Raw genomic sequence first — 24,133 nt, forward strand, 5'->3', positions numbered from 1 at the left:
CTTTCAGATTTGTATTGATTTGGTAGAGAAACACCTTCAGGTACAAACTTGATTTGCGCTGTTTGAGATCCTTCTTGTCCAGTATATCCCAAACCTCTGTTAGATTTTCCTGTTCTTGTAGAGACATTATGCTTGTCCTTCATTAATGTTACATTTTCTTGTTTGATTTTCTTTGTATCACTCAATTCAATCTGCAGTGACTTGACAAGTGCATCAAGACGACGCTTCTCTTTTGTTAAGGTCTGATTTTCTTTTCCAATCTTAATCAGTGTTTCACGCACCTCCTTGTAACATTCTGTAAATTCATCTACCTGTTCCCCTTCAGATTCAGATTCTGAAACTTCCTCTCCTTCAGCAAATGTAGCGACTCCCAAGAATGCACCAAGCTTATTTAGTTCTATTCCATTATCATTATCAACTCTCAGTTTAGACTTTTCTTTTCTACGTTTCTGATCATTACCACATTCTAGCTGAGTGTGTCCAATACCTTTGCACATAAAACATTTTATTTCTCTTCTTTTGATTGTAGGACAATTATTCTTATAGTGTCCATATCCTCTGCACTCATGACATTGCATGTACGTCTTCTTGACAGCTTCACCTTTCTCTAGATTATTTTTGATCGAGCTGAACCTCCTCTTACCTAATTACTGTTCTGCTTCTTTCAACACTCTACTAAACTTCTGAGCCAGCAAACCAATCGAATCTTCTTCTTCTACTTCGTGATTCTCTCTTTCAAGAGCAAAATGTCTCGTTTATTCTCACCTTCCAGTTCCATCTCATGAGCTTGAAGCATACCAACCACTTCTCCAAAGCTAAGATTTTCTGTGTTATGAGACACACTCAAGGCAGTCTTGTATGCCATGAATCTTGTAGGAAGACATCTTAGAAATTTCTTCACCAATTTCTTGTCTTTGTATTTTTTTCCCAAGAGTCAATGCTTCCTGAGCTAAAGAACTTATCTTTGAACTAAAATCAGATATTGACTCATAGCTTTCCATCTTTAGATTTTCAAATCTTGAAGCTAACATGTCTTTCCTTAATTTTTTCACCTTAGTAGTTCCTTCAAAGTGAGTTTGCAAGATATCCCATGCTTCTTTTGCTGTTTCACATCCTAGAATCAGTTCAAACTGGTTTCTTCCAACATTATTGTGAATAGCAGAGAGTGCTCTGGCATTATATTTTGATTTCTTCAATTCGTCGTTAGTCCAGTCCTTCTCTGGCTTAGCAACTTCCACTCCTGATTCATCCTTGATTTTTGGCTCTTCCCACTTTTCCAATATGGCTTTCCAAGCATATACATCAATGCCTCCTATAACCGCCTTCATCTTTGATTTCCAAAAACCGTAGTTTCCATCACCTAATATTACTCTTGAACCAAACTCAAGTCCATGATAGCTCTCCATCTTCTCCACAGGATCTCACCTGTATGTAATCTCACAAGTGCCGCTCTGATACCAATTGAAAACGTAAGAGCTATCGATATGTATGGAAACTGAGACACAAACTAAGACAGGGGTTCTTCAAAATAAAACTTCTTTATTAGATAATCTGTTTAGTAAACTTACAAGTTTCACTCAATCAATTATCTAATCTCTCATGTTCATGGATCTATACACAATCCAAGAACCTCTCAAGACAAACCCCTTAGTCCCCTTAAGCGTTATGCTTTCCTACAAGAACCCACATAACCTTAATGTCTAAGAATTCTCTTGCTCTTTTGTGCTAACCTCTACAAAGGCTTAGGCCCCCTATTTATACACAATAGGTCGTGGCCATACAAGCTTAAATTCCTATTATAATCCTAATAGGAATTGCCAAATCTCTTTGCAAATTTCCTTTTCTTTTATGGAATAGGAAAGTCTTCTTCATGTTTCCTTTTCTACCAAACAGGAAACTCTTCATGCTTTCAAACTCTTCTCCAAGCTTCTAGTTTTCATAACTTTCATGGTTTGAATATTAATCGCCTTAGCTGATTTCCTTATTTCAGCTCCATGTTATCTGCTTCGTTGAACTACTTCTTGTAGTACTCTGAACTAGTGCAGCGACTGCATCAACATCCTTGCGTTTCATAAATGTCTTTTTCTTTTTCTTTTCATCTTGTTGTAAAACTCAGTTAAGAATACATCAACAATCTCTCCCTTTCTTACTGAGTTTTACAATCCAAGCTTCACACAACATAAGCTTCAACTACTACTTTGATGATCTCCAAACTCTCCCTTAATCTCCAAGTAAATATCTCTGCAGCATCTAAAACTCGATCTTCATAACACCAACAATTTTCCTCACTAATAAATTGACTAACTCTCACTCGTAGTTTAATGGACGCCATTGATAGTACGTACTAGCCATTTTCCAGGATATATTGAAGTCCTTACCCACTAGTATCTCAAGGCCCTTAAGCTCAACCATGAAGCTCTTACTCTCTCCTTCATCTTCCGAACTCACCACATACTTCTGCTCCTTGGAGCTAACCTCAATCGTCTTGGTCTCGTTCAAGATTGGGTTCCCATTGATATGTATTTCAGAAACTTCCCCTGTTCCTTGAAGTCCCAAAACAATCACTTTCTCAATCACTAAACCTTTGCTCAACGCAAACTTACCTTCTTTCACTTGCGACCATATCTTCACACTCTCATTTCCAACGGATGCGTAGAAGTCAACGTACGTTGACTGCCCGTTTCCAAGTTCCATCTCCGGAAGCTCATCCTCGTCCAGAAAGAGTTTCCCGGTGGCATATCCCTCTAACGCTCCTGCCGGAAAAGTGACGACCAGACTAAACGGTGTTGTTCTCACTTCTTGAGAAACCAACCCACCTTGTTGCATCGGTAATATCGTGTTCTGATACAGATGCACGTTCACAGCGTTCAAGGGAGCTGAGAGAGTCACACGCTTCCCGTTCTTGGAAACAACGACCTGAGTCATGTCAAACATGTGATACCAAGAACCTGGTGGGAACAATGCTACCACTTGGGTTTTGCCTTGTTCAAGAACCGGTGATATCATCAAGCTGCTTCCTAGCAAGAACTGTTTGCTCATACCATAGCATTCGGTGAAACTAGGAAAAGAGAAGAAGAGTGGTCTAGCGATTGGTGCCCCTGTCATATGGGCTTCGTAGTTGAGAGTGTAGAGAAAACGAAGAAGTTTGTATCTCATCCCAAGAGCGTTACGAGCTGACTCTGCAACTGTTCCCCATTGGTAAAGCTCTTTTCTTGGAGCGTAGTAATCAGCGTGATTCCAACGGTTGCATAGTTCTTCTTGTGTCGGAGGGAAGAATCCACATATGTCTGAACCAACCATGGGAACTCCAAATATTCCAAAATTCAACATCGTCGAGATAGATACTTGCAAGCTCTGCCATGTTCCTTGGTTATCTCCGGTCCAGTGAGCAGCATACTTACCTGAACCAACAAAAGTGGTCTTGTGGGTCGCTATGGTCTCAGAGAATCCATAGATGCTGTGAGCGTCGTACTCTCGAACACCATTGTAGTGATAAGCACTTGTGGCAATAGTCTTGAATCCAAGTGGAGCTTTGTATCCAGTAGCATTGATCTTGTAAGGTGGATCATCCCACCTTGTATTGGTTAAATTCTTGCAGTCTAAGCAACACCTCGCACTAGGTTCATCCCCACTCGGGCATTGCTTCCCTTCAGGGATTGTGCACAAACCAGAACAGAAGTTGGAGACCTCGTTCATGTCTATCCATAAACCATCAATGGGGACTAATTCATGGAAACGTCGGATCTCATCACCCCACCAAGAAACCGTTTTAGGGTTAAGGAAATCAGGGAAGTAAACCGGACCAGGCCACACTTGAGCCAGGAAAGGCTTACCTTCATATTTAATAAACACATCGTTAGCCATGCCTCTTTGGTATACACCGTAGCTCGCGTAAACACCAATACCAGGATCAGTAATCACAACATACTTTATTCCCATCTTATGGATTCTATCCAAGAAAGCCAATAGCTTAGCACGAGGGAAGTTCACAGTATCCAATGTGAAGTCCTTGTAACCATCCATGTAATCAGCATCGTTCCAAATCACATCAAGAGGGATCTTACCCTTGCGATAACTGTCCACAACATCTTCAACAACTGATACGTTACGGTAACCCCATCTACACTGATGAAATCCTAGAGTAAAAAATTAGGTTAAAGATTAGTAAGAAAACACATAATCTACATAGAAACAAAAATTGGGGATATTAGTACCTAGAGACCAGTACGGCATTGGTGCTGGCCGTCCGATTAACGAAGTGTATTGATCAACGACGTTGAGAGGCGACGGTCCGGCGAAGAAATAGAAATCGAAAACACCTCCGATTACCTTGTAGGTCAAGGAATCACCTCTGTAAAACACATCCATACCATTACTGTTGAGAAGCAGAACAGAGTGTGCGTAAGGTTTACCTCTAACGTTTCTCAAATCCATGTAAACCGGATGCGACCCGTAAAGATCGGTGTTGAGTTTAAACGCCGAGACGTCTTCAGCGAAGAGAGTGTAAGGCTCATTAGGTACAAGCTTGATTCCATTGGCTTGTGAGTTTTCACCAAATCCGTATAACGACGCTTCTTTAGGTAACGAAGTTGAGATCTCGAGGTACTGGTCCTTGAAGACCATCTCTCCGAAGTCCTCATCGGAGCTTCTAGTAGTGTTGAAAATTGTCTCGCCGTTGGATCTTCTTCTCACGGCGAAGCTGAAAGGATCTGTGGTGAAGCTCAAAATCAGCTCCGGTCCGGAGATCTCCTGTACCGTAACTGGAGATTTTCTTGATATTCTGATCACCGGTGGTGGCTTCTCCCGGCGGAGGAGATTGTACGGAACTTCCCATCGTTGTTCCTTGGCGTCTGTGATGTGAACACGAAGGCAATGATCTGTTTCATGTCTGGAAAAAAAAAAATCCAACCGTCAGAAATAGATTGGTATTGTGGGGTACGAAGCAGAGGTAACTCTGTACTTGATGAAGAGACGAAGGGTGGTTATATCAGAGCCGTAGATTTTGCTTCTCTGCTTGACTTGGAGATAGCCAATGAAGCTGTCATCTTCGGGATACTTCTCGATTGAGATCAGACGGTAGCCTTTGCCGATGGAGTTGGAACAGTGGAGAGTTGAGAAGCAGAGGAACAAAGCAAGAAGAAGAAGAGAAAGAGAAGAAGCTAGAGCTAAAAAAGGAGAGGCCATTGTTAAGTTAGGTAGTGTGATGATAATAATTAGCAAGTGTTAAGAAGCAATGATGGAGAAAGAGACCTTTACAAGATGTTAAAATTGATCACAAGATGTTAAAATTTACCTAATCTATTGTCTGATTCCACATGACTCAAAAGTGATTATGATTATATCATACTCAATTGAGGGGGCTTGTAATTGATTACAGTACAAACTTATTTCTCTTTTTTTTATTGTATATGTATATGATAATAATTCATATGCCACCAAGAAAAATTTCATATATATATATGGTTCTGAAAACGTTTATTTTTCCAAGATAATGTCTTCGAAGTTGACGATGGTTATAGTATATAAGTAACTAGATAATAATCCGCGCCGGTAGCAAGGGGAAATTTTTTTTTAATTTGTTATTTGTTAATATTATGATTATATTGTATCATTTATTTACATGTTATATAATATAGTACTATATGGTGAATTTTGATTCATATTAAACTACTAATAGGTAGGCCTGGAAACTACTACCGATACCCGTATTGGACCCGTTTTTTGGTTTGTATCCGTCCCGAAAAAAGGTACCCGCAGCTTTAGGATCGAGTGAAGGGTATAATAATTATATTAGCCATGAATAATGATCGAGTATCAGATACTAATTTAATTTTTGAACGTCTCGTTACCCGTCTCATTACCTGTTTTATTACCCGACTCATAAATATACGTTAATATTTTGTAGAATAATGTTACCAGCGTGAGGAAATATTTATGTAAATTTGGATTGGGAAAAATGTCATTAAAATCATGAACTTTCAAATTTTGGCCATTTAAAACATCAACTTTCGTTGACTAGCTTTTTTAAACATGAAGTTTCGTTGACCAGGCCAAAAAAGACATGACGTTAAATCCGATAATTGACCTACAAACAGACGTTACTATGCCGTTAATCACTCCGTTACTAACAAAACGACGTCGTTTTGATGGAAGTTTTAATTCGAAAAGTGTCATTTAAACCATGAACTTTTAAATACAGACCATTTAAACCATGAACTTGTAAATATATGTTATTTAAACCATGAACTTGTAAATGTATGTCATTTAAACCATGAACTTTCAAATTTATGTTATGTAAACCATAATACATAAAAATGGTGATCAATCTTTTAAACTTTAGTGCAGTACCTAAAACAAGATGATCAATCCTTCAGACTCTAGTGTAGTGTCCTAATAAATGAAAAAGACTCAAGAAAAAAACAAAAAGACACAAAATACATGACAAAGATCGAAAAAGAATGATGAACTGATGTTCTTCTCTCTCTTTCTCAGAATCGCATCATGAGGCAGAGTCGAAGAAAGAAGAGATAAACTAAACTAGGGTTAAACGGGTTAGCCGATTAAGCTTATATACTTCTACAGTTTCTAATAAACCAATCGATTCGATTACCGAGTCAAACCAAAATCCGGTTATTCAAATCAATTGCACCGAACGATTAAGCTTTCTCTCTTCGATTTGCTCCGATAACCAAAATTTTTAGGTTGTCTGGTTTTTACCGAATGTCCAGGGCGAGTTCATGGTTTCAATGACATAAATTAAAAATTCATGGTTTAAATGACATACATTTACAAGTTCATGATCTAAATGGCCTATATTTAAAAGTTCATGGTTTAAATGACATTATTTCAAACTAAAACTTCAATTAAAACGATGTCGTTTTGTCAGTAACGGAGTGATTAACGGCATAGTAACATCTGTTAGTAGGTCAACTATCGGATTTAACGTCATGTCTATTTTGGCCTGGTCAATGAAACTTCATGTTTAAAAAAACTAGTCAACGAAAGTTGATGTTTTAAATGGCCTACAACAAAGTTCATGTTTTAAATGGCCAAAATTTGAAAGTTCATGATTTTAATGACATTTTTCCCAATTTGGATTTGTTTGTTACAAAATAATAGTAGAAAATTTATTAATTCTATACATTTTATAAAATCATATATTTAATTTTCTTAAGGTCATACTCTGATTTCGACCCGTAGTTGGTACTACTATTTTGGTTTGGTGCAATATCAAATTCGTTAATTATACATTCGGTAAAACCAAAAAAATCCAACAAAACATGTATTGACCCGTGGTTTGGTATTACAAATTGATGTGATCGTGTTTAGAGATCTTAATATACCAAATTTACAAATTGAAGTTATTGGTATAACATGTTGTATATTAATTTTATAGGTGAAAATTACAATTAGGTTATGTATATTGTCAATATTATACAATTAGTATTGTTTATATAGTGAATATTGTGTATAAACAATTAAGTTTTAGCCAATTAAATAGTTTGTTATTATTTCCTAAGATTTATGAAACAATAAATAGAGTTTTATTATTTTGTAAACAAATAAAAACTTTTTTTTGTTAGTTATTAGAATAATTAAAATATAATAGCATTTTCGTAATATGTCACATCAGAACTGGTTAAATTTTTAACAACATAGCTTGAATAAGTATATAGATATATTTTAAAAATATAAACAATGTCGTATCCTAATTTTAATATATATTTGTTATTATTAAATAATTTAGATATGTAAATATTTAATCTTAGTTTTCTAAATAAATTTAAGTTTTATAATTTTCTAAATAGTTTGTTATTGTTTCCTAAGATTTCTAAAACAATAAATAGGATCTGTTTAATTATTTTATTACATAATTTTGAAATAATATTATTATTATTTTATTAAATAATTTTATTATTATTTTATTAAGTAATTTCGAAATTATTTTATTAATGATTTCTTGTAATCTAATAAATTAATAATTACTATTTTTTTGGATAATCATTTTCAAGTTACAAGAAATTAATATTAAGATTCTGTTATCATATTTTGTATTAAAATATAAGGGCATTTTGTGTAATATTTTACATGGTGTAGGGTTACTTGTTTAAAGGGTTGATGAACAAAGAAAAAAGTCGAGGGTGAAGATGTGAAGACATGGACGATTGGACAGAGAAGAAATATAAAAAGAAGATAACATATAAGACATTGGAAAATTCCAAAAATAAACTCCAACTTATTTTTATTTGGCATTTTAGTACCTAAAACTTTTTGATTGGAATAAAATATCTGATATATTAAATTAATGTCAAATAAAAGCTTATTTTGTAAAGATTGGTTTAATCAAACACACGACTTAATAGACGTTAACCCTGCATGATGGAATGGCTAAACCGGATTAAATTTTAGTCACACGTTTTTAAACATTACATTTAAAATATGAAGACAAAAAGAAATAAACACAATTCGACAAACTTATAAGAGAGGATAAGAGCATCTCCATCAGTAATACTCACATGAATGTTTTAAACTTTAAATAATATTAAAAATATTACTAATTTAATTTTAGATCTCCACTAACTTGTTTTTAGTTTTTCTCCTCTCATCAATCATCCTTAACTATGAGTGTCATACATATAAATACAAAGCATATGCATCATCATCAAAGCATACATAAAAATATAAACTAGATTTTAACTCGTGGTACACCGCGTGCATATAATTTTTATTATTATTTATATATTATGTTGTATATGTTTGTTAAATATTAGATGTTTGTAAATAGATGAATAACTAAATTTTCCAACCGTTTGTACGGCTAAATGTTTATATTAATTTTTTAACCCGTAATATATTTCATGACAATTTGTTTGTTATATTTAGTTTGTTTTGTTTAGTGTTTGAGATTCTATTTTATATTTTTAATTATTATAACAAAAATAAAGGATCTAAATATATAATAAGTCATTTATACGCTATGATTAAGTCACATTTTTCTTAATGATTTAATTATTTACACAATCTTAGTTAAATCAAATTGATTTTATATGTCAAATATTCTAATATTAATAGTGTTATATAAATAATAATGAGGATCTAACCCGTGTTAGCATAAATTTATTAATATTGTATTAATTCCAACATGTCCTCTTTATAACCCATCTACTATATAACCATATTATATATTATTTTAAACTTTTTTAATTTTACATATTCGTGATATTTTAAACTTTTATTAAGTTTACATATATATATATATATATGAATTATAATATTTAAATAAATGTGGATTGAAGTTCTTCTTAGATTCAAAGCTTACAGGTTTTGGAAAACAAAATGGGAATCAAATTGTTGTTTTCTTTGTTTACAAAGGATTCAAAGATAGAATATCTTCAAAACACAATAGAAAGTGTAGCTAAATATATCATAGTTTCTGTTTCCATATTGATTGCTGTAAATTTGTTTAGTTGCAATGAAATGTAAAATATTTAGGAAACAAAATCTGAAGTAATGCTATTTTTGGAAAAATTTTAGGGATTAATTTTGTAAATAAGTATAAATAAAAAGGTAGAACACAAAATGTACTTAAAAATGTATATATAGACTAGATTTTAACTCGCGGTACACCGCATGCATATAATTTTTATTATAATTTATATTTATGTTGTATCTATTTGTTAAATATTGAAAATTTTGTAAATAGAGAAATAACTAAATTTTCCGATTGTTGTGCGGATAAATATTTATATTATTTTTTTAACCCGCAATACACTTTATGACCATTTGTTTATTATATTTAGTTTGTTTTGTTTAGTGTTTGAGATTCTATTTTGCTTTTTAGTTATTATAACAAAAAATAAGGGATCTAAATACATAATAAGTGATTTATATGTTGTGGTTAAGTCACATTTTTCTAATGATTTAATTATTTTACACCTTGATTTTATGTCAAATATTCTAATATTAGTAGTGTTGATAAATAATTAAATGAGAATTTAACCCGTATTAACACAAATTTAATAATATTTTATTAATGCCAACATGTCCTCTTTATAACTCATATACTATATAACTACATTATATAGTATTTTAAACTTTTCTAATTTTACATATTCGTAATAATTAAATTTTTTATTAAGTTTATATATTAATTATAATGTTTAAATAAATGTCAATCGAAGTTTTTCTTCGTTAAGAATCAAAGCTCACAGGTTTTGGAAAACAAAATGGGAATCAAATTGTTGTTTTCTTTGTTTGCGAAAGATTCAGATATAGAATATTGTATCTTCAAAACACAACAGAATGTGTGGGTAAATATATGATAGTTTCTATTTCCATATTGATTGCCGTTATTTATTTAGTTGGAATAAAATGTAAAATATTTAGGAAACAAAATCTGTATTAATGTTAGTTTTGAAAATTTTTTAGGGGTTAATGTTGTAAATAACTTTTTAAATAAACAAAACTAAAAGAGCATAACACAAAATGTACTTCAAAAATGTTAATATAGATTATCCATCCAAAACTCAGTGGCGATGTTTCGCTCTGAGTGCGATTTTTGGGGCGATTTCCGATCTCTTCATCGCCCCCCCCCCTCCTTCTCCGATTTGGAGTCTCATTCCGACATTCAATTACAGTTCCTGTTATTGTCTTGACGGTTTCCCTCTGTTAAAGTTTTCTGTTAACAATTTCTTTCTCCCGGTTTTCTTGTTTGATAACCGCTGGAAAAAACCGCCATGGACAAAATTCTCTATATATTCGTTTTTTCCCTCTTCGATCATCACACACCATTGTTCTACTATCCAATTAAGCAAGATGAGTGAATATATTCGTAAAAATCTCCAAAATCTTGATCTGGGAATCAATGATGCTCCAGTTCCTTTACCACCTGAGTTATGTGGTCATGCGGCAAACATCAACCGTTTCTCACTGATTTTCACGGTCCTGAACCCAAAGAAGCAAAATTTGCGAGCAATTGTTAATCAAATACCAAAGATTTGGGGTTTTGCTGATTCATGCCGTGGCCGGGTTCTTGGAAGCGGTCAAGTCCTGTTTTTCTTCAAATCGGAGATAAGTCTCAACCTTGTTCTACGACGTGGACCATGGGCTTTCAACGAATGGATGGTGACGGTTCACCGCTGGTATCCCAATATTACTGAAGAGCCATGAAATTCATCCCTTTCTGGATCTAGGTTCTTGGAATTCCGGTCCAATATCTGACTGCTGCTATGGTCAATTACATCGGAACAAAACTATGGCCAACTGAGGATGTTGATTTTGATTAGAATGCCAATATGGTTGAATTTGTGAGAATCTGCATTAGCTGGAATAGCGATTTACCACTTCGATTCCAGAGGAATTTCCAATTTGCTGGAGGAGAAAATACAATTCTGAAGTTTTGTTATGAATGACTCAAAAACTTTTGCCAAAAGTGTGGTGCCTTGTCACATGACGCAAAGGAATGTCCTCTCTCCTTTGATGACCCTCCAAATGATGCTCCCCCAAATGATGAACCTCCCAATGATGACAACAATGATGATGATGAGTATTACCCTCACCCGGACCAGTTTCCTGACAGTGATGACAATGCACCAACTTTCAACATCAACGGTCCTGACGGATACATACCAGGACTACAGCCGGTACAACAAGACAGAGAGTTCATCATCTATGAGTCCGATGATTGCCCCTCTCTAAGTGTGTTTGAGGACACAAAACTCACTGCTGAGCGACTACGCTATCTACTGGAGAAAGTCAGGAAAGGAACTCTGCAACAAAACACGTTAAGTCAAAACACCATACTTTTGCAGGATCCTTCGCTTTCAAAATGTAACAAGAGGAAGAAAGAGGACTTGGAATCCTACTATCGACATTACAAGGAGAATGATGATCTGATGGTCCTGAGTCAGATCAAGAAGAAGACTAAGGCAGAATCAGAGGCTTCATGTAGCGGTAACAGTTTCTACGGAGCCGCAGGGGGGGGGGGGGGTTCCCCAATGCCTCCATGAGAGTCGTCTCCAGGAATTGTCAGGATATCTGCTCCCCGCTGACTCAAAGTAGATTAAAACGTTTATGTCGTATTTCAAAACCTAATGTACTTTTCTTATGTGAAACTCTAAACTCTTGTGATATAGTATGTAACTTTGCTTCATAATTAGGATATTATAACACTATAACTGAATCCCCTCAAGGTAGGAGTGGAGGTCTAGCAATGCTGTGGTCCAATGATGTATTTGTATCTCCTTTGTACCAAGATGAGCGCATCATTGATGTTCACATCACCTATAATAATAAGGACTTCTACTTTTCTGGTGTCTATGGCAATCTTATTCGAAATAAACGCAATTTGTTTTGGGATTACTTAGAACATCTAGGATCTACTCGACTTGGTCCATGGATACTCGCAGGCGATTTCAATAAGATCACTAGCAACTTAGAGAAAGTTGGAGGACCTCCAAGAGAAGTTGGATATTTCGAAGATTTAACCAGATGATAGCTAGCTGTGATCTAACTGATCTAAAATCAACAGGAGATACATTTTCCTGGGTTGGAGAACGTCGAAATTATACAATCAAATGCTGCTTAGATAGAGTCATGGTCAACTCTGAATGGATGTTGCTCTTTCCAAATGCAGAAGCTGAATTTTTAGAATTCAATGGTTCTGATCATAAACCAATTCTCACAACAATACAGCCTCTACAACATGCCCAAACAAAACCATTCCGCTTTGATAAAAGGCTTATTGAGATTGAAAACTTCACTCAAACAGTTGATCGAGGATGGAACATGTGTAAACAAAACTCTTATTACTCCATTTGCGATCAGATATCAATGTGTCGACGGTTGATGGCCAAACAAAAACATGCTGCAAACATTAACGTGGCAAAAAGAATTGTCTTCTTCGAAAAAGAGCTAAACAGAGCAATGGAGAGTACAAATAGATACATAAGAAGACATATACCAAGATTACAAGATGAACTAAGCAAGGCATACAGAGATGAGGAGTACTATTGGCAAACAAAAAGCAGAAATAGATGGATGCATTGTGGGGATCGCAATACAAATTTTTTTCATGCCACCACAAAGAATCGATATGCAAAGAATCTCATATCTACCATCAAAGATGAAGACCAAAACCTTTATACAAATGAAAAAAGTATTGGAGAACAGGCACAAAAATACTTTACCAACACTTACACATCTAGTCGAATCCCTGTATCTCCAATAGACTTTGGTGATTTTCCTGCAACGGTCACTCCTACCATCAATGAGGATCTGACAAGAGCTTTCACTGACACAGAGATTTTCGCTGCAATATCACATATAGGCGATGACAGAGCGCTAGGACCCGATGGTCTCACTGCAAGATTTTATAAACAATACTGGGATATCATCGGACAAGATGTTATAAAATAAGTTCATGATTTTTTTTGATACATCATATATGAAATCGGCCATAAACCACACCAATATCTGTTTAATACCGAAAACAACACAAGCAGAAACTTTTACAGAATTCAGGCCGATAACTCTTTGCAATGTGTTATACAAAATCATTTCTAAATGTCTAGTAAATAGACTAAAGAAACATCTGGACAACATCGTATCTGATACTCAAGCTGCTTTCATACCATGCCGATTGGTGACGGATAATGTTATGATAGCTCATGAAGTCTTGCATTCTTTGAAATGAGGAAAGAGAGTTTTCGAAAACTATATGGCCATCAAAACAGACGTCACAAAAGCATACAACAGAGTTGAATGGGATTTTTTGGAGGTGACAATGAAACTATTTGGATTTTCAGAGAAGTGGATTCAGTAGATCATGTCAATAGTCGATCAGTTAGTTACTCTGTTTTAATCAATGGAACCCCACATGGTATGGTGGTCCTTGAGCGCGGTATAAGACAGGGTGACCCTTTATCACCCTATCTATTTATACGTTGTGCAGACATAATGAGCCACTTAATCAAAACAAGGGTAACAGATGGTGACATTAGAGGTGTAAGAATAGGAAATGGTGCACCTCCTATTACACATCTACAGTTTGCTGATGATTCTCTATACTTTTGCCAAGTAAACACTCGCAACTGTAAAGCAATAAAGGAAGCATTTCAGGTCTATGAGTATTATTCTGGCTAGAAGATAAACACAAACAAATCTCTGATAACATTTGGCTCCAGAGTACCAGGTCAGTTACAAAATCGCTTAAAAAACATTTTGGAAATTCCAAACCATGGAGGGGGAGGTAAATATTTAGGTTTACCTGAACAATTTGGAAGAAAAAAGAAGCGAGATGTTCCAATATATCATCGAAAGAGTTAACGACAGAACATCATCTTGGCAAGGAAAACATTTATCCCCGGCTGGGAAGGAGATCCTTATAAAATCTGTACCACTAGCAATGCCGGTTTACTCTATGTCCTGTTTTAAACTGCCAATCGGGGTCCTAACAGACATTGAAAGCATACTACAAAAGTTTTGGTGGGAGAAGAGTGATCAAGACAGAGGAATCTCTTGGATAGCTTGGAAACAACTTCAACATTCGAAATCAGAAGGGGGATTGGGGTTTAAAGATTTAGCAAACTTTAATGATGTGCAACTTGCCAAACAAGCTTGGCGTCTCATCAAACATCCCAACTCTCTTTTTGCAAAGGTTTTTAAAAGCAAATACTATAAAGATGAAACCATATTAGTTGCAAAACAGAGAGTAAACCAATCTTATGGCTGGGCATCGATTCTAGAAGGTCTTAAACTAATCAAATTAGGATACAGATATACTATTGGAGATGGTAAAAGTATCCGCGTGAATAAGGATAATATTGTAGACTCTCATCCACCAAAACCAATCTTCAGCGCCGACCCAAGTCACAATATGAATATTTCAGACCTCATATCGACTCAAGGAGATAATCATCAATGGAATACAAACAAGATAATGGAACATATATCGGAGAATGATCGAGAGCATATAATAAACACATACTTACCCTAATCTAATCTCCAAGACAAAATAATTTGGCATTATAACAGAAATGGTGATTACACAGTTCGATCAGGATATTGGTTATCAATGCACAACCCTGATCAACCAAACAATCTCCCACCTATTTCTCATGGTTCACCTGCACTAAAAAGAAAGATTTGGAAACTTAAGATTCTTCCTAAAATAAAACACTTTCTTTGGCATGTAATCTCCAAGTCTCTACTTTCTCTCACAAGACTCGGATCTTGTGGAATGAATCTTGACCCCATTTGTCCATGATGTTTTCAGGCAGATGAAAATATAGAACACATTTTTTTCCTCTGCCCTTTTGCAGAATCAATTTGGCAAATATCTAATATCCCTGTTTCTCTGCTATATACTACATACTCGAATATCGAAAGTTTCATTGAAGCCATATTTGATTATCATTATACTAACATAGATTCAGTGGATATGCATCTTCTTCCATTCTGGTTATTATGGGATATATGGAAAAGTCAAAATTCTTTTGTTTTTGAAAGAAAACAGGATAAACCAAACACCATTCTTCTTCGTGCCAAATCAAATATACGAGAATGGAACTACTTTCACAACAACAACAATGGTCAGCCAACCAACCATGACAATCTGCAAACAAGGAAAAAATGGACAAAACCTCCGCCAAGATTCACAAAATGCAACTATGATGCAGCTTTTAATCACAACACTAATTAAACAAAATGTGGCTGGGTACTGCGAGATCATAACGGTGTATCTCAAGGTTGGGGAGCCTCAATACTAGGATATGCTGCGTCACCCTTAGAAGCAGAAGCAAAGACTTTATTAGCAGCAACACAACATAGTTGGATTAGAGGTTTAACAAATATTATTTTTGAAGGCGACAATGAGACTTTAACCAAAATGTTGAATGGCAAACTCTTCGATGCATCCATTGACAACATTGTTCAGAACATAAAGACTTGGTCATCAAAATTTAGGACTGCAAACTTTGTTTTTAATCCAAGAGACTGTAACAACCCTGCCCATAATTTAGCAAAATTTGGTTGTAAATTTGGTATTTTTTACTCAGGGTGTTTTTCACCCCCTGATTGGCTTTCAAATCAGTTCTATAACGATTATTACCATTCGTTAATATAATTCATTTTTGCTGGAAAAAAAAAAGATTATCCATCCAAATAAACAATAACAACCAACCAAATCATCTACATCCTTGTAAACATAATCTGCAACGTAAAGTTAAGTATAGGCTAGAGTTATGTTTGCAACCAATCTTAGAATGATGGAATCAAGATGTAGTTGCTGTTTGGTATCATCGAATATGGTTCATAACTTCGATTCAATTGTTCCAAATTTGACTTCTTTAGGGGAGATGACTCTTCCACTGGTATCAGATTTACACGAGAGAGGAGAAATAGAATTAAGGTTGGAGAACGATTGTGATAAATCAATTCTCTGGGAATCAAATCGATTTAGAGGCAGAGAGAGAGAGAGAGACAGTTTTGATTTCGCAAAAGAAGAAAAGAAAAAGAAAGAAAAAAACATTATCGAAACCATTAGTCTTTGACACGTAAGGTGTCTCTGCCTGTCTAAATTGGTCTGTCCAGAGACACCGGTCTCAGTTAATTCCGCTAAGAACATTAAATTTTATTTAGTTTTATTATTAAAAGTTTTGGAGACATCCTCGTAGTTTCACCGATGGAGATGCTCTATTGTTTTTAGGATATATGTACTAGATAGCACAATTTTAGAGAGAAATTGAGGAAGTACCATTTAACCAAATAGTACCCAAATTATACAATACATTTGCTTTCATCTTCTCCGTAATACCTTTTTTTTTTGAGTTCAAAAATACAACAACTCTCATTCCTGTCCATCTTCATCCTTTATCTTTTTCCTTATCTCTTTCTCACCATTAATTCAAAAACTTTAATTAACCTTGAACTACAGTCATCAAGACCAACGCCACCATTACTTCCTCTCTCCTCATTCTCCAACTGCTCTTGATTCTCCACCTTCTTTACCTCTATGATGCCATCAACAGTAGTGTCATCCTAACTCTCTGCATATTTATATGTGTGTTCTCCCTTCAACAACCAAAGATCTTCATTTTTATTTCATCGAATCTCAAATTTTCTTGGAATCTCCATCGTCATTTGTTTTTGTAGCATGCATCTTTTTTGTATTACACATTATTTATTAAGATCACACGTAACTTTTTTGAAAGACATGATTTTTGTGTCAAAAACACATGATTTCTCTAAATAATATGTTTATTCTTTTACTATGATATGCTATTTTTATTGAATGATGTATTTTCAGATAATACAATATGTTGCTACATCTTTTGTCTTTTGTTTGAGGGCAGTTTTGATTTTTCACATCACTAAAAAATGGTAGTTTCCAAAATTTTATGACTCAATGCTATTTTTCTCAATTCTTTTTGAGTCAAGTGGTAGTTACTAATAGGGAATTTTGCACTTACACCCACTTTCCCCTAAAATATTAACATACACACCCACTTTCTACTATCACTATACTGTACTTTCCTTTTGTAAAATTACCACTTACCTCTCAAACTAAACAAACCAACTCTCTTCCAATTAAATTACCTATGTGGATTCTAATTATAGAGAGAGAAAACAATACATCTTCTTCTTCCTCAACCATGATTCCTCCAATTTATCAACCAACAAAAAAATTCAACTCACCATCCTCCCAATTATTTAACCAAACAATACATCTTTTTCTTCCTTGTTTTGCTTTTGTTCATCCATTGAAAGAGAAAAGCATGTTTATGTTTCTCTCTCTTTCTCTCTCCCATTCATTTTCTAAAGTTTTCAAAAACCATTCCAACAATGGTGGAAATCCAGAAAAGGTGAAATCTTTAGATCTCTTTCCTTATCACTTTAGATTATATGAAATTTGATATGAATTTCCTTGGTTTTATTGTGATTTTACGGATTAATTGTGGTCTTGTGAGCTTTTTAATATTGAATTAGTTTTAGTTCAGTCTGGGAAAAAGTTTGAGTTTTGTTGTGTGAGTGTTATCCATTACTTATATTGTATCCACAAATAGTTATCCATTTGGATAAGTTTGACAAATATTGTATCCACAAATATTGTATCCACAAATTGCACTATAACCCCGATCGATAATATGTTTCCATCTACATGTTGTCATGGACACCTGAATTGATGGGTATTACTTCTATTCTGAATTGATGGGTATTACTTCGATAATATGTTTCCATATGGATACATTGTCATGGACACCTGAATTGATTGGTATCCACATGACCATAGATATATGGATTTGATGTTGTCATTGTACCATAATGTACAATAGTTCATCTAAAATATATTAATATAGATCTTAAAATGTAGAAAAAAATAAATCATAACTTATTGTATAAAAATAAATATAATTTTTTTGATAATAACTAGTACAATAAAAGAAAAGGAAGAGAAAAAGAGAAAGAGGAGAGGGAGAGAGCCTTTGTCAAAAAAAAAAAAAAAAAGAGGTGAGGGAGAGAGAAAGAAAAACATCATTCAAAAAAATCTATCCTCCATCAAAATTCTTCTGAAGACAAAATTGTAAAAAAAAACATGGACACCTAAGCAACAAACTCACAAAAGTATAGAGAGTTGGGAAAATGGGTTTTTGTGAAAGAAGTTTACCCCAAAGTGGGTGTGAGTGCTAAAATCCCTTACTAATATTACCCATATTTTTATTCCAGTAATTAAAATCACAAAAAAAATAATACTAACAATATCAAAAATCACTAAGAAAATACCAAAATTAATTATAATAAATATGTATGGTTATGTGATCTATGCCATCTTTTGTACGGCTAAGTAAAAAGATATTTATTTTCTAATTTTGCAAACTAAAACCTGTATAGTTTTCTAATATCTTTTCAAAAAGTGTATATTTTGCCGGTTTACTGTAAAAGGTATCTCAAAAACATTTTGCTTTCTCACTTCACTTAGTCACAAAAAGTATCTTGAAAGGACCGACCCCTTTTTTTTTTTAATATTAAATAATAAATATAATATAGTAAATAATAAACTACAACTAGTGGTCCCATATCCACTAGCCACCTAACCACATTCACAAACAACAGCGGAATAACAAAACCAATATCCAATAATAATCTAATATCATAGCATAAGCAATATTCCAATACCAAACAACAAGAAACATGAAACTAGCGACCTAGCAATGTTTCTAATGACTCAACTCTATCAACCTAGCAATGCCAGACTACATCCAATCGAGTCCCTAGAACATCCTCCTCTTCATTGCCTTGATTCCACGATCACACTTTGTCTTTACCTGCACCACAAACACATATTGAGATGCATGAGTATTTGATAAACACTCAGTGAGGCAATCCTCCAATCTACTGGACTATACACACAAGCAATAAGATCTCTACATGCCACAGTCAACAATCAATAAAACAAACCAGGCAATACACAAAGCATACAACATCCGTCGTAGCTGAAAGAAGGGTGTCGACTGACACCAGATGGTGTCGATCGACACTTACAACCTGGTGTCAACCGACACCTTGCCCGACACTCCCGAAAACCCTAGTTTGTGTCGACCGACACCTCCACATGGTGTCGATCGACACTCGCCAAAGTCTCGAGCCGTCCTCTCGTTGGTGTCGACCGACACCCAGCCAAAGCAGCGACGAAATACCATAGAGAACTCAAAGAAACAACCACATAAGCACCAAATCACATAAAATCTAGAGATCTTAGCTTAGATAAGCCATGGTCATGCACTCACCTCTTTGCAGGAAGATTCAGACCAAAAGCAATGAATCCAACCCTCCTAGCAAGCTTCTAGATCCTTCCTAGCTTCCAGTTCTCAAGAACAGCCAAGAATCTCACCAAAATCACCAAAAAGCTCAAGAACACACTTTTCTCCTCTTTTCTCTCAAAAGCATTAAACGGCGACAATAGAACTTCCCAAAACCCTTCTGGTCGACAAAACACTTAAATATCACGGTTTGGTGGTTTTCCCTAAACCAAACCGGTCCAAATCGATAATAAAATCGAACTGGTCGAACCAGAAACATAGTGGTGTCGACCGACACCCCCTTGGTGTCGATCGACACTCTCGCCCAAAACGCACAATTCAGATCGCGGGTGTTACATATCTCTTGATCTCTGATTTCGTTCACCGATCTTGCTTTCTGTTACCATTTTTCGAGTTAACTTTTTAAAGTGTGAACATAAAAACAACTGACCAAAAGGTGATTGAGAAAACTAAGAGTATTAGAGGTATATTGAGAAGCAAGATGTGTATCTTGCAAACCAACTATTATGAACCGTTACTGTTTACGAAGTGAACTCGTAAAGCCCAAACCGAAGAATATTCTAGAAATTCTATTGTGTAAAAGATTAACAGATTTAGAATATTTCTTTATTCATGTTTATCTATTTTCTACTCTATTTAAGGTTAGACATAAGTTAGCTTATATATATATATATTGTATCAATTCTCTTGAGATCAATATTATAATAAAGAGTTTCTCCCAAATCCTTCTCCAGTTTATTTATGGTAGCAGAGCAGGCGACCCTCCTCGTGGATCTAAATTAAGTCTTTTGAACTAGAGCTCTTGTGATGAACACAAAGATCATGGAGATGGTGATATAGAAGTGTGTAGAATAAGTTAGAATATCTTTGAGTATATTTCTCATAATTATCCCATTTATGTATTTGTGTATATTAGGTAACTACGTTCATTAGGTTTAGCATCCTTCCCCCTACATAAACGGGAAAAAACCCAAAAAATACGCCATCTAATTTTTTTTGGCCGTTTAATTCTATAGTTATTAAATTTCTCAAACAATACCAGGTTTAATTTTCGTTGTCTTTAAAAACCTTCATCTTATTAATACTAGGTATTAGCTCATGCTACGTGTGAGTTTTTACATAATCGTTATTTTATTTTGAAAAATAATATATATTAACATATTATTATAATTTTGTTTTTTGGTGTATATCAAAAATTAAAGACTACGTAGTATGAATTAAAATAAAGTAAAGAAATCAAATTTTTTTTTACGATAATATATTTAGTGCAATTAAGATTATTAGACTGATAATATTCCATAAAAATAAAATAAAATAACAGCAACTACTTTATTAGGTTATTATCTTAAATTCTTAAATTGTGTCTGGACTTTGATTTATATGAAATGATAATGTTTCATATAGAAAAAAATAATTAAACTATATATTATATATTACATGTATATTCTATTCAAATAAACTGAAACTTTTATTAAGTTAAGATATCATTGGTTATTAAGTTAAGATATCATTGGTTTAATTAAGGAAAAATAATGATATTATAGAATTTATAAAATTATGTGAGATTTGAAATATGGCCATGAGGGTTATAGTGAGATATATGTCTTTATTTTAATAGATAATACAGAAATAGATGTATCAGAGGTAACTATTTGAGAGTTACAAAAGTAAAATTAAGTGCACACTAATACATTTTTAACATGTTCTATTATATCAAAGGTAACTATTTGAGAGTTACAAAAGTGCAATTTAGTGCATACTAATACATTTTTAACATGTTCTATTATATCAAATTAAATTCATTGAGAACACTACTATGATATTATTATGGGAGTTACAAACAAACTCTTATACCTTTTCAACTCCTAAAATTAAAACCATTTAATTTAAAAGTGAGTGTTTGTGGATCCATAATTTGATTCAAAAGTATAATATGTTACACATTGATCGCTTAAAAAGGAATAGAAACATCTAATTCTCAAATAAACTTGATTTTTTTTTTTGTTAAAATTGAAAACAATGTTAAATATATATAATACTTTCTAAATTAAAATATAGAATCAAACTCTTACAACACATATGAGATATAACAATATTTGATATTGGTGGGAGAGGAGGAGAGAATGATTAGTATAAGATGATAATCCAAATTAGATAATGGAGATAAATCTTTAAAAAATAGAACAATGTAAACTATATATATAATACTTTCTAAATTAAAATTTAGAATCAAACTTTTACAACACATATGAGATATAACAACATTTGATATTGGTGGGAGAGGAGGATAGCATGATTACATATAAGATAATAATCCAAATTAGATAATGGAGATGAATCTTTAAAAATAAGAACAATGTAAAATATAAATCGTGTAGTCTCTAAAATTTAAATTTAGCATTAAAAATTTACAATGATATTTTATTTGTTTTTTACAACCCATACAACAAAAATAAGAAATCGAAAATAAAACAAAAAACAAAAAACGATTTGAGGTATTGTGGAAGATAATGAGAGAAGTGGAAGAGAATGATAGAATGTGAAAATGAGAAAGTAAAAGAATGACAATATAAGAGAATGAAAGAATGCTTATTTATATGATAAGAATTGATGGAAGTTACATTTAGAATTATGGAGTTACAATAATAATTTATTGTGTTTGAATAAAAGTGGTGGAATATGATTAATGCATAATTTATTTTATTTTCAGTTATAATTTTATTTTAATGTGTGAGTTAAATGTATTATGTTTATGGGGTCTTACATATTGTTTAAAGTAATTAGAAAGCAAATAAAAAATAAAAAAATTAGAAAACATTAAATGAAAATCAACCAATAAGGAGAGAGTGAAACCTTACTTTTATATATATGATTGGTAGATCCATACTTACGACATAACGACTGTTAACTCTAATGATGGAAATGTTAATCAGGATTAAAATATAACCCCCACGTGTTTAATTAAAGAGAAATAATGACAATGTTGCCCTCTTCTTCTTCCACAAATCAATTTCGAGTTTGAGATAGAACCCTAGAACGCTAAAAAGCGATTTTTCAATTTCAATTGCTAGATTTATGGTGAAGGTTGAGACACAGCTAGGAAATGAACGATCACTTAGTTAATACATATTCAGGACCCAGTTGAATACCCAGAAATTGCGAACCCTTAATCACGAAATCTAATCATTACAATTGAAATTAACAACGGTTTCATGCCTCATCTCTCAGTCGATTCTTGCAACGAACACCACACAATCAGACGACAACTATCATCGCAACCAAAGGAATTTGGGATTTGAAGTTTGAGAAGAAAAATCACTTTTTATGGTTCTAGGGTTCTATATCAAATTCGAAATTGATTTGTGGAAGAAGAAGAGGGCAACCGTGTCATTAGTTCTCTTTAATTAAACACGTGGGGGTTATATTTTAATCCTGGTTAACATTTCCGTCAATAGACTTAATAGTCGTTATGTCGTAAGTATGGATCTACCAATATTAATAAGATGAAAGTTTTTAAAGACAACGGAATTTAAACCAGATATTTTGTGGGAAATTTAATAACTAGAGGAATTAAATGGCAAAAAAAAAAAATGAATTGGTGTATTTTTCGGGGGTTTTCCCCTACATAAACCTATGTAACTATTATTGTAACTAGATAATATCCCGCGCATATGCGCGGGTTGTTATATTAGTTATGTTAATTTATTTTAGGTTATAATAATCATAAAATTGGGAAGTGTCTTTAGTCAAGTGGGTAGAGCACCACCTCTGCGACTGATTCCACCGGAGTTCGACTCTATTTAGTCGCGTTACCCCGCGTAGTAGGGTTTGGCTATGAATCAGGCCTTTTCGATTCAATGATGACAAAAAAAAAATAATCATAAAATTATGAGAAATTTATGAGAATATTTTTTTAATAAATTTTTTTCGAATGCTATTTCTGAAGAGTGGTATTGAAAAAGATGTATTTTTGAAATTCTTCCTAAAAACACATATATAACAAACAAATTTCCTAAATGTCAATGATACACTTTATTTATTCAAATCATACAATATCAAAATATACCAGCTACTTAAAAAATATTGTTAACGACAAAAATAGAAATTTACTATGATATTTAAAATTTACCTAAAAAATTTAATAATTAAATTGCATAATTATTTTTTAACTATCAGTTAAATATATTCCCTATAAAATTAAACGAAATGCAATAAAAATCCCAAAGATTAATTTAATTTATAATCTCTTTTATATTCACCTTGATTTAAGCTATATTGATAGGTTAAATTCTAATGATTTCCTCATTGTAGTAAAA

General features: G+C 33.5%; 2 protein-coding genes across 3 annotated transcripts; one reads left to right on the plus strand and one right to left on the minus strand.

Annotated features, from left to right (window-relative positions):
* Positions 1–1,519: 1,519 nt before the first annotated feature.
* Positions 1,520–5,427, minus strand: LOC104711051 (putative alpha-xylosidase 2). Of its 2 annotated transcripts, XM_087466375.1 has the most exons (4): positions 4,961–5,307; positions 4,413–4,888; positions 4,215–4,329; positions 1,520–4,136 (listed from the first exon to the last, which is right to left on the minus strand). In XM_087466375.1, exons 3-4 carry the CDS (start codon positions 4,231–4,233, stop codon positions 2,308–2,310), a joined length of 1,848 nt encoding a protein of 615 aa, XP_087322501.1. In that variant the 5' UTR covers positions 4,234–4,329; positions 4,413–4,888; positions 4,961–5,307; the 3' UTR covers positions 1,520–2,307. The 2 variants fall into 2 exon arrangements, with proteins under 2 accessions (XP_087322501.1, XP_010426022.2); XM_010427720.3 differs by having other exon boundaries at positions 4,215–4,888; positions 4,961–5,427.
* A 7,167-nt stretch (positions 5,428–12,594) lies between these two features.
* Positions 12,595–13,416, plus strand: LOC147938362 (uncharacterized). The gene has a single exon (XM_087465604.1). It carries the CDS (start codon positions 12,595–12,597, stop codon positions 13,414–13,416), a length of 822 nt encoding a protein of 273 aa, XP_087321730.1.
* Positions 13,417–24,133: the final 10,717 nt, after the last annotated feature.

The sequence above is a fragment of the Camelina sativa genome, chromosome 9 (assembly GCF_030686135.1).
Source record: "Camelina sativa cultivar CO46 ecotype springtype chromosome 9, ASM3068613v1".
In the NCBI taxonomy this organism is placed as follows: domain Eukaryota; kingdom Viridiplantae; phylum Streptophyta; class Magnoliopsida; order Brassicales; family Brassicaceae; genus Camelina; species Camelina sativa.

Coding starts and splice junctions, on each gene's coding strand:
- LOC147938362 (XM_087465604.1), top strand. CDS start 12,595: ATGGTCAACTCTGAATGGATGTTGCTCTTTCCAAATGCAGAAGCTGAA.
- LOC104711051 (XM_010427720.3), bottom strand. CDS start 5,184: ATGGCCTCTCCTTTTTTAGCTCTAGCTTCTTCTCTTTCTCTTCTTCTT. Junction 4,889..4,960: donor ACCCTTCGTCTCTTCATCAA/GTACAGAGTTAC, acceptor TTTTTTTTCCAG/ACATGAAACAGATCATTGCC. Junction 4,137..4,214: donor AATGCCGTACTGGTCTCTAG/GTACTAATATCC, acceptor TTTTTACTCTAG/GATTTCATCAGTGTAGATGG.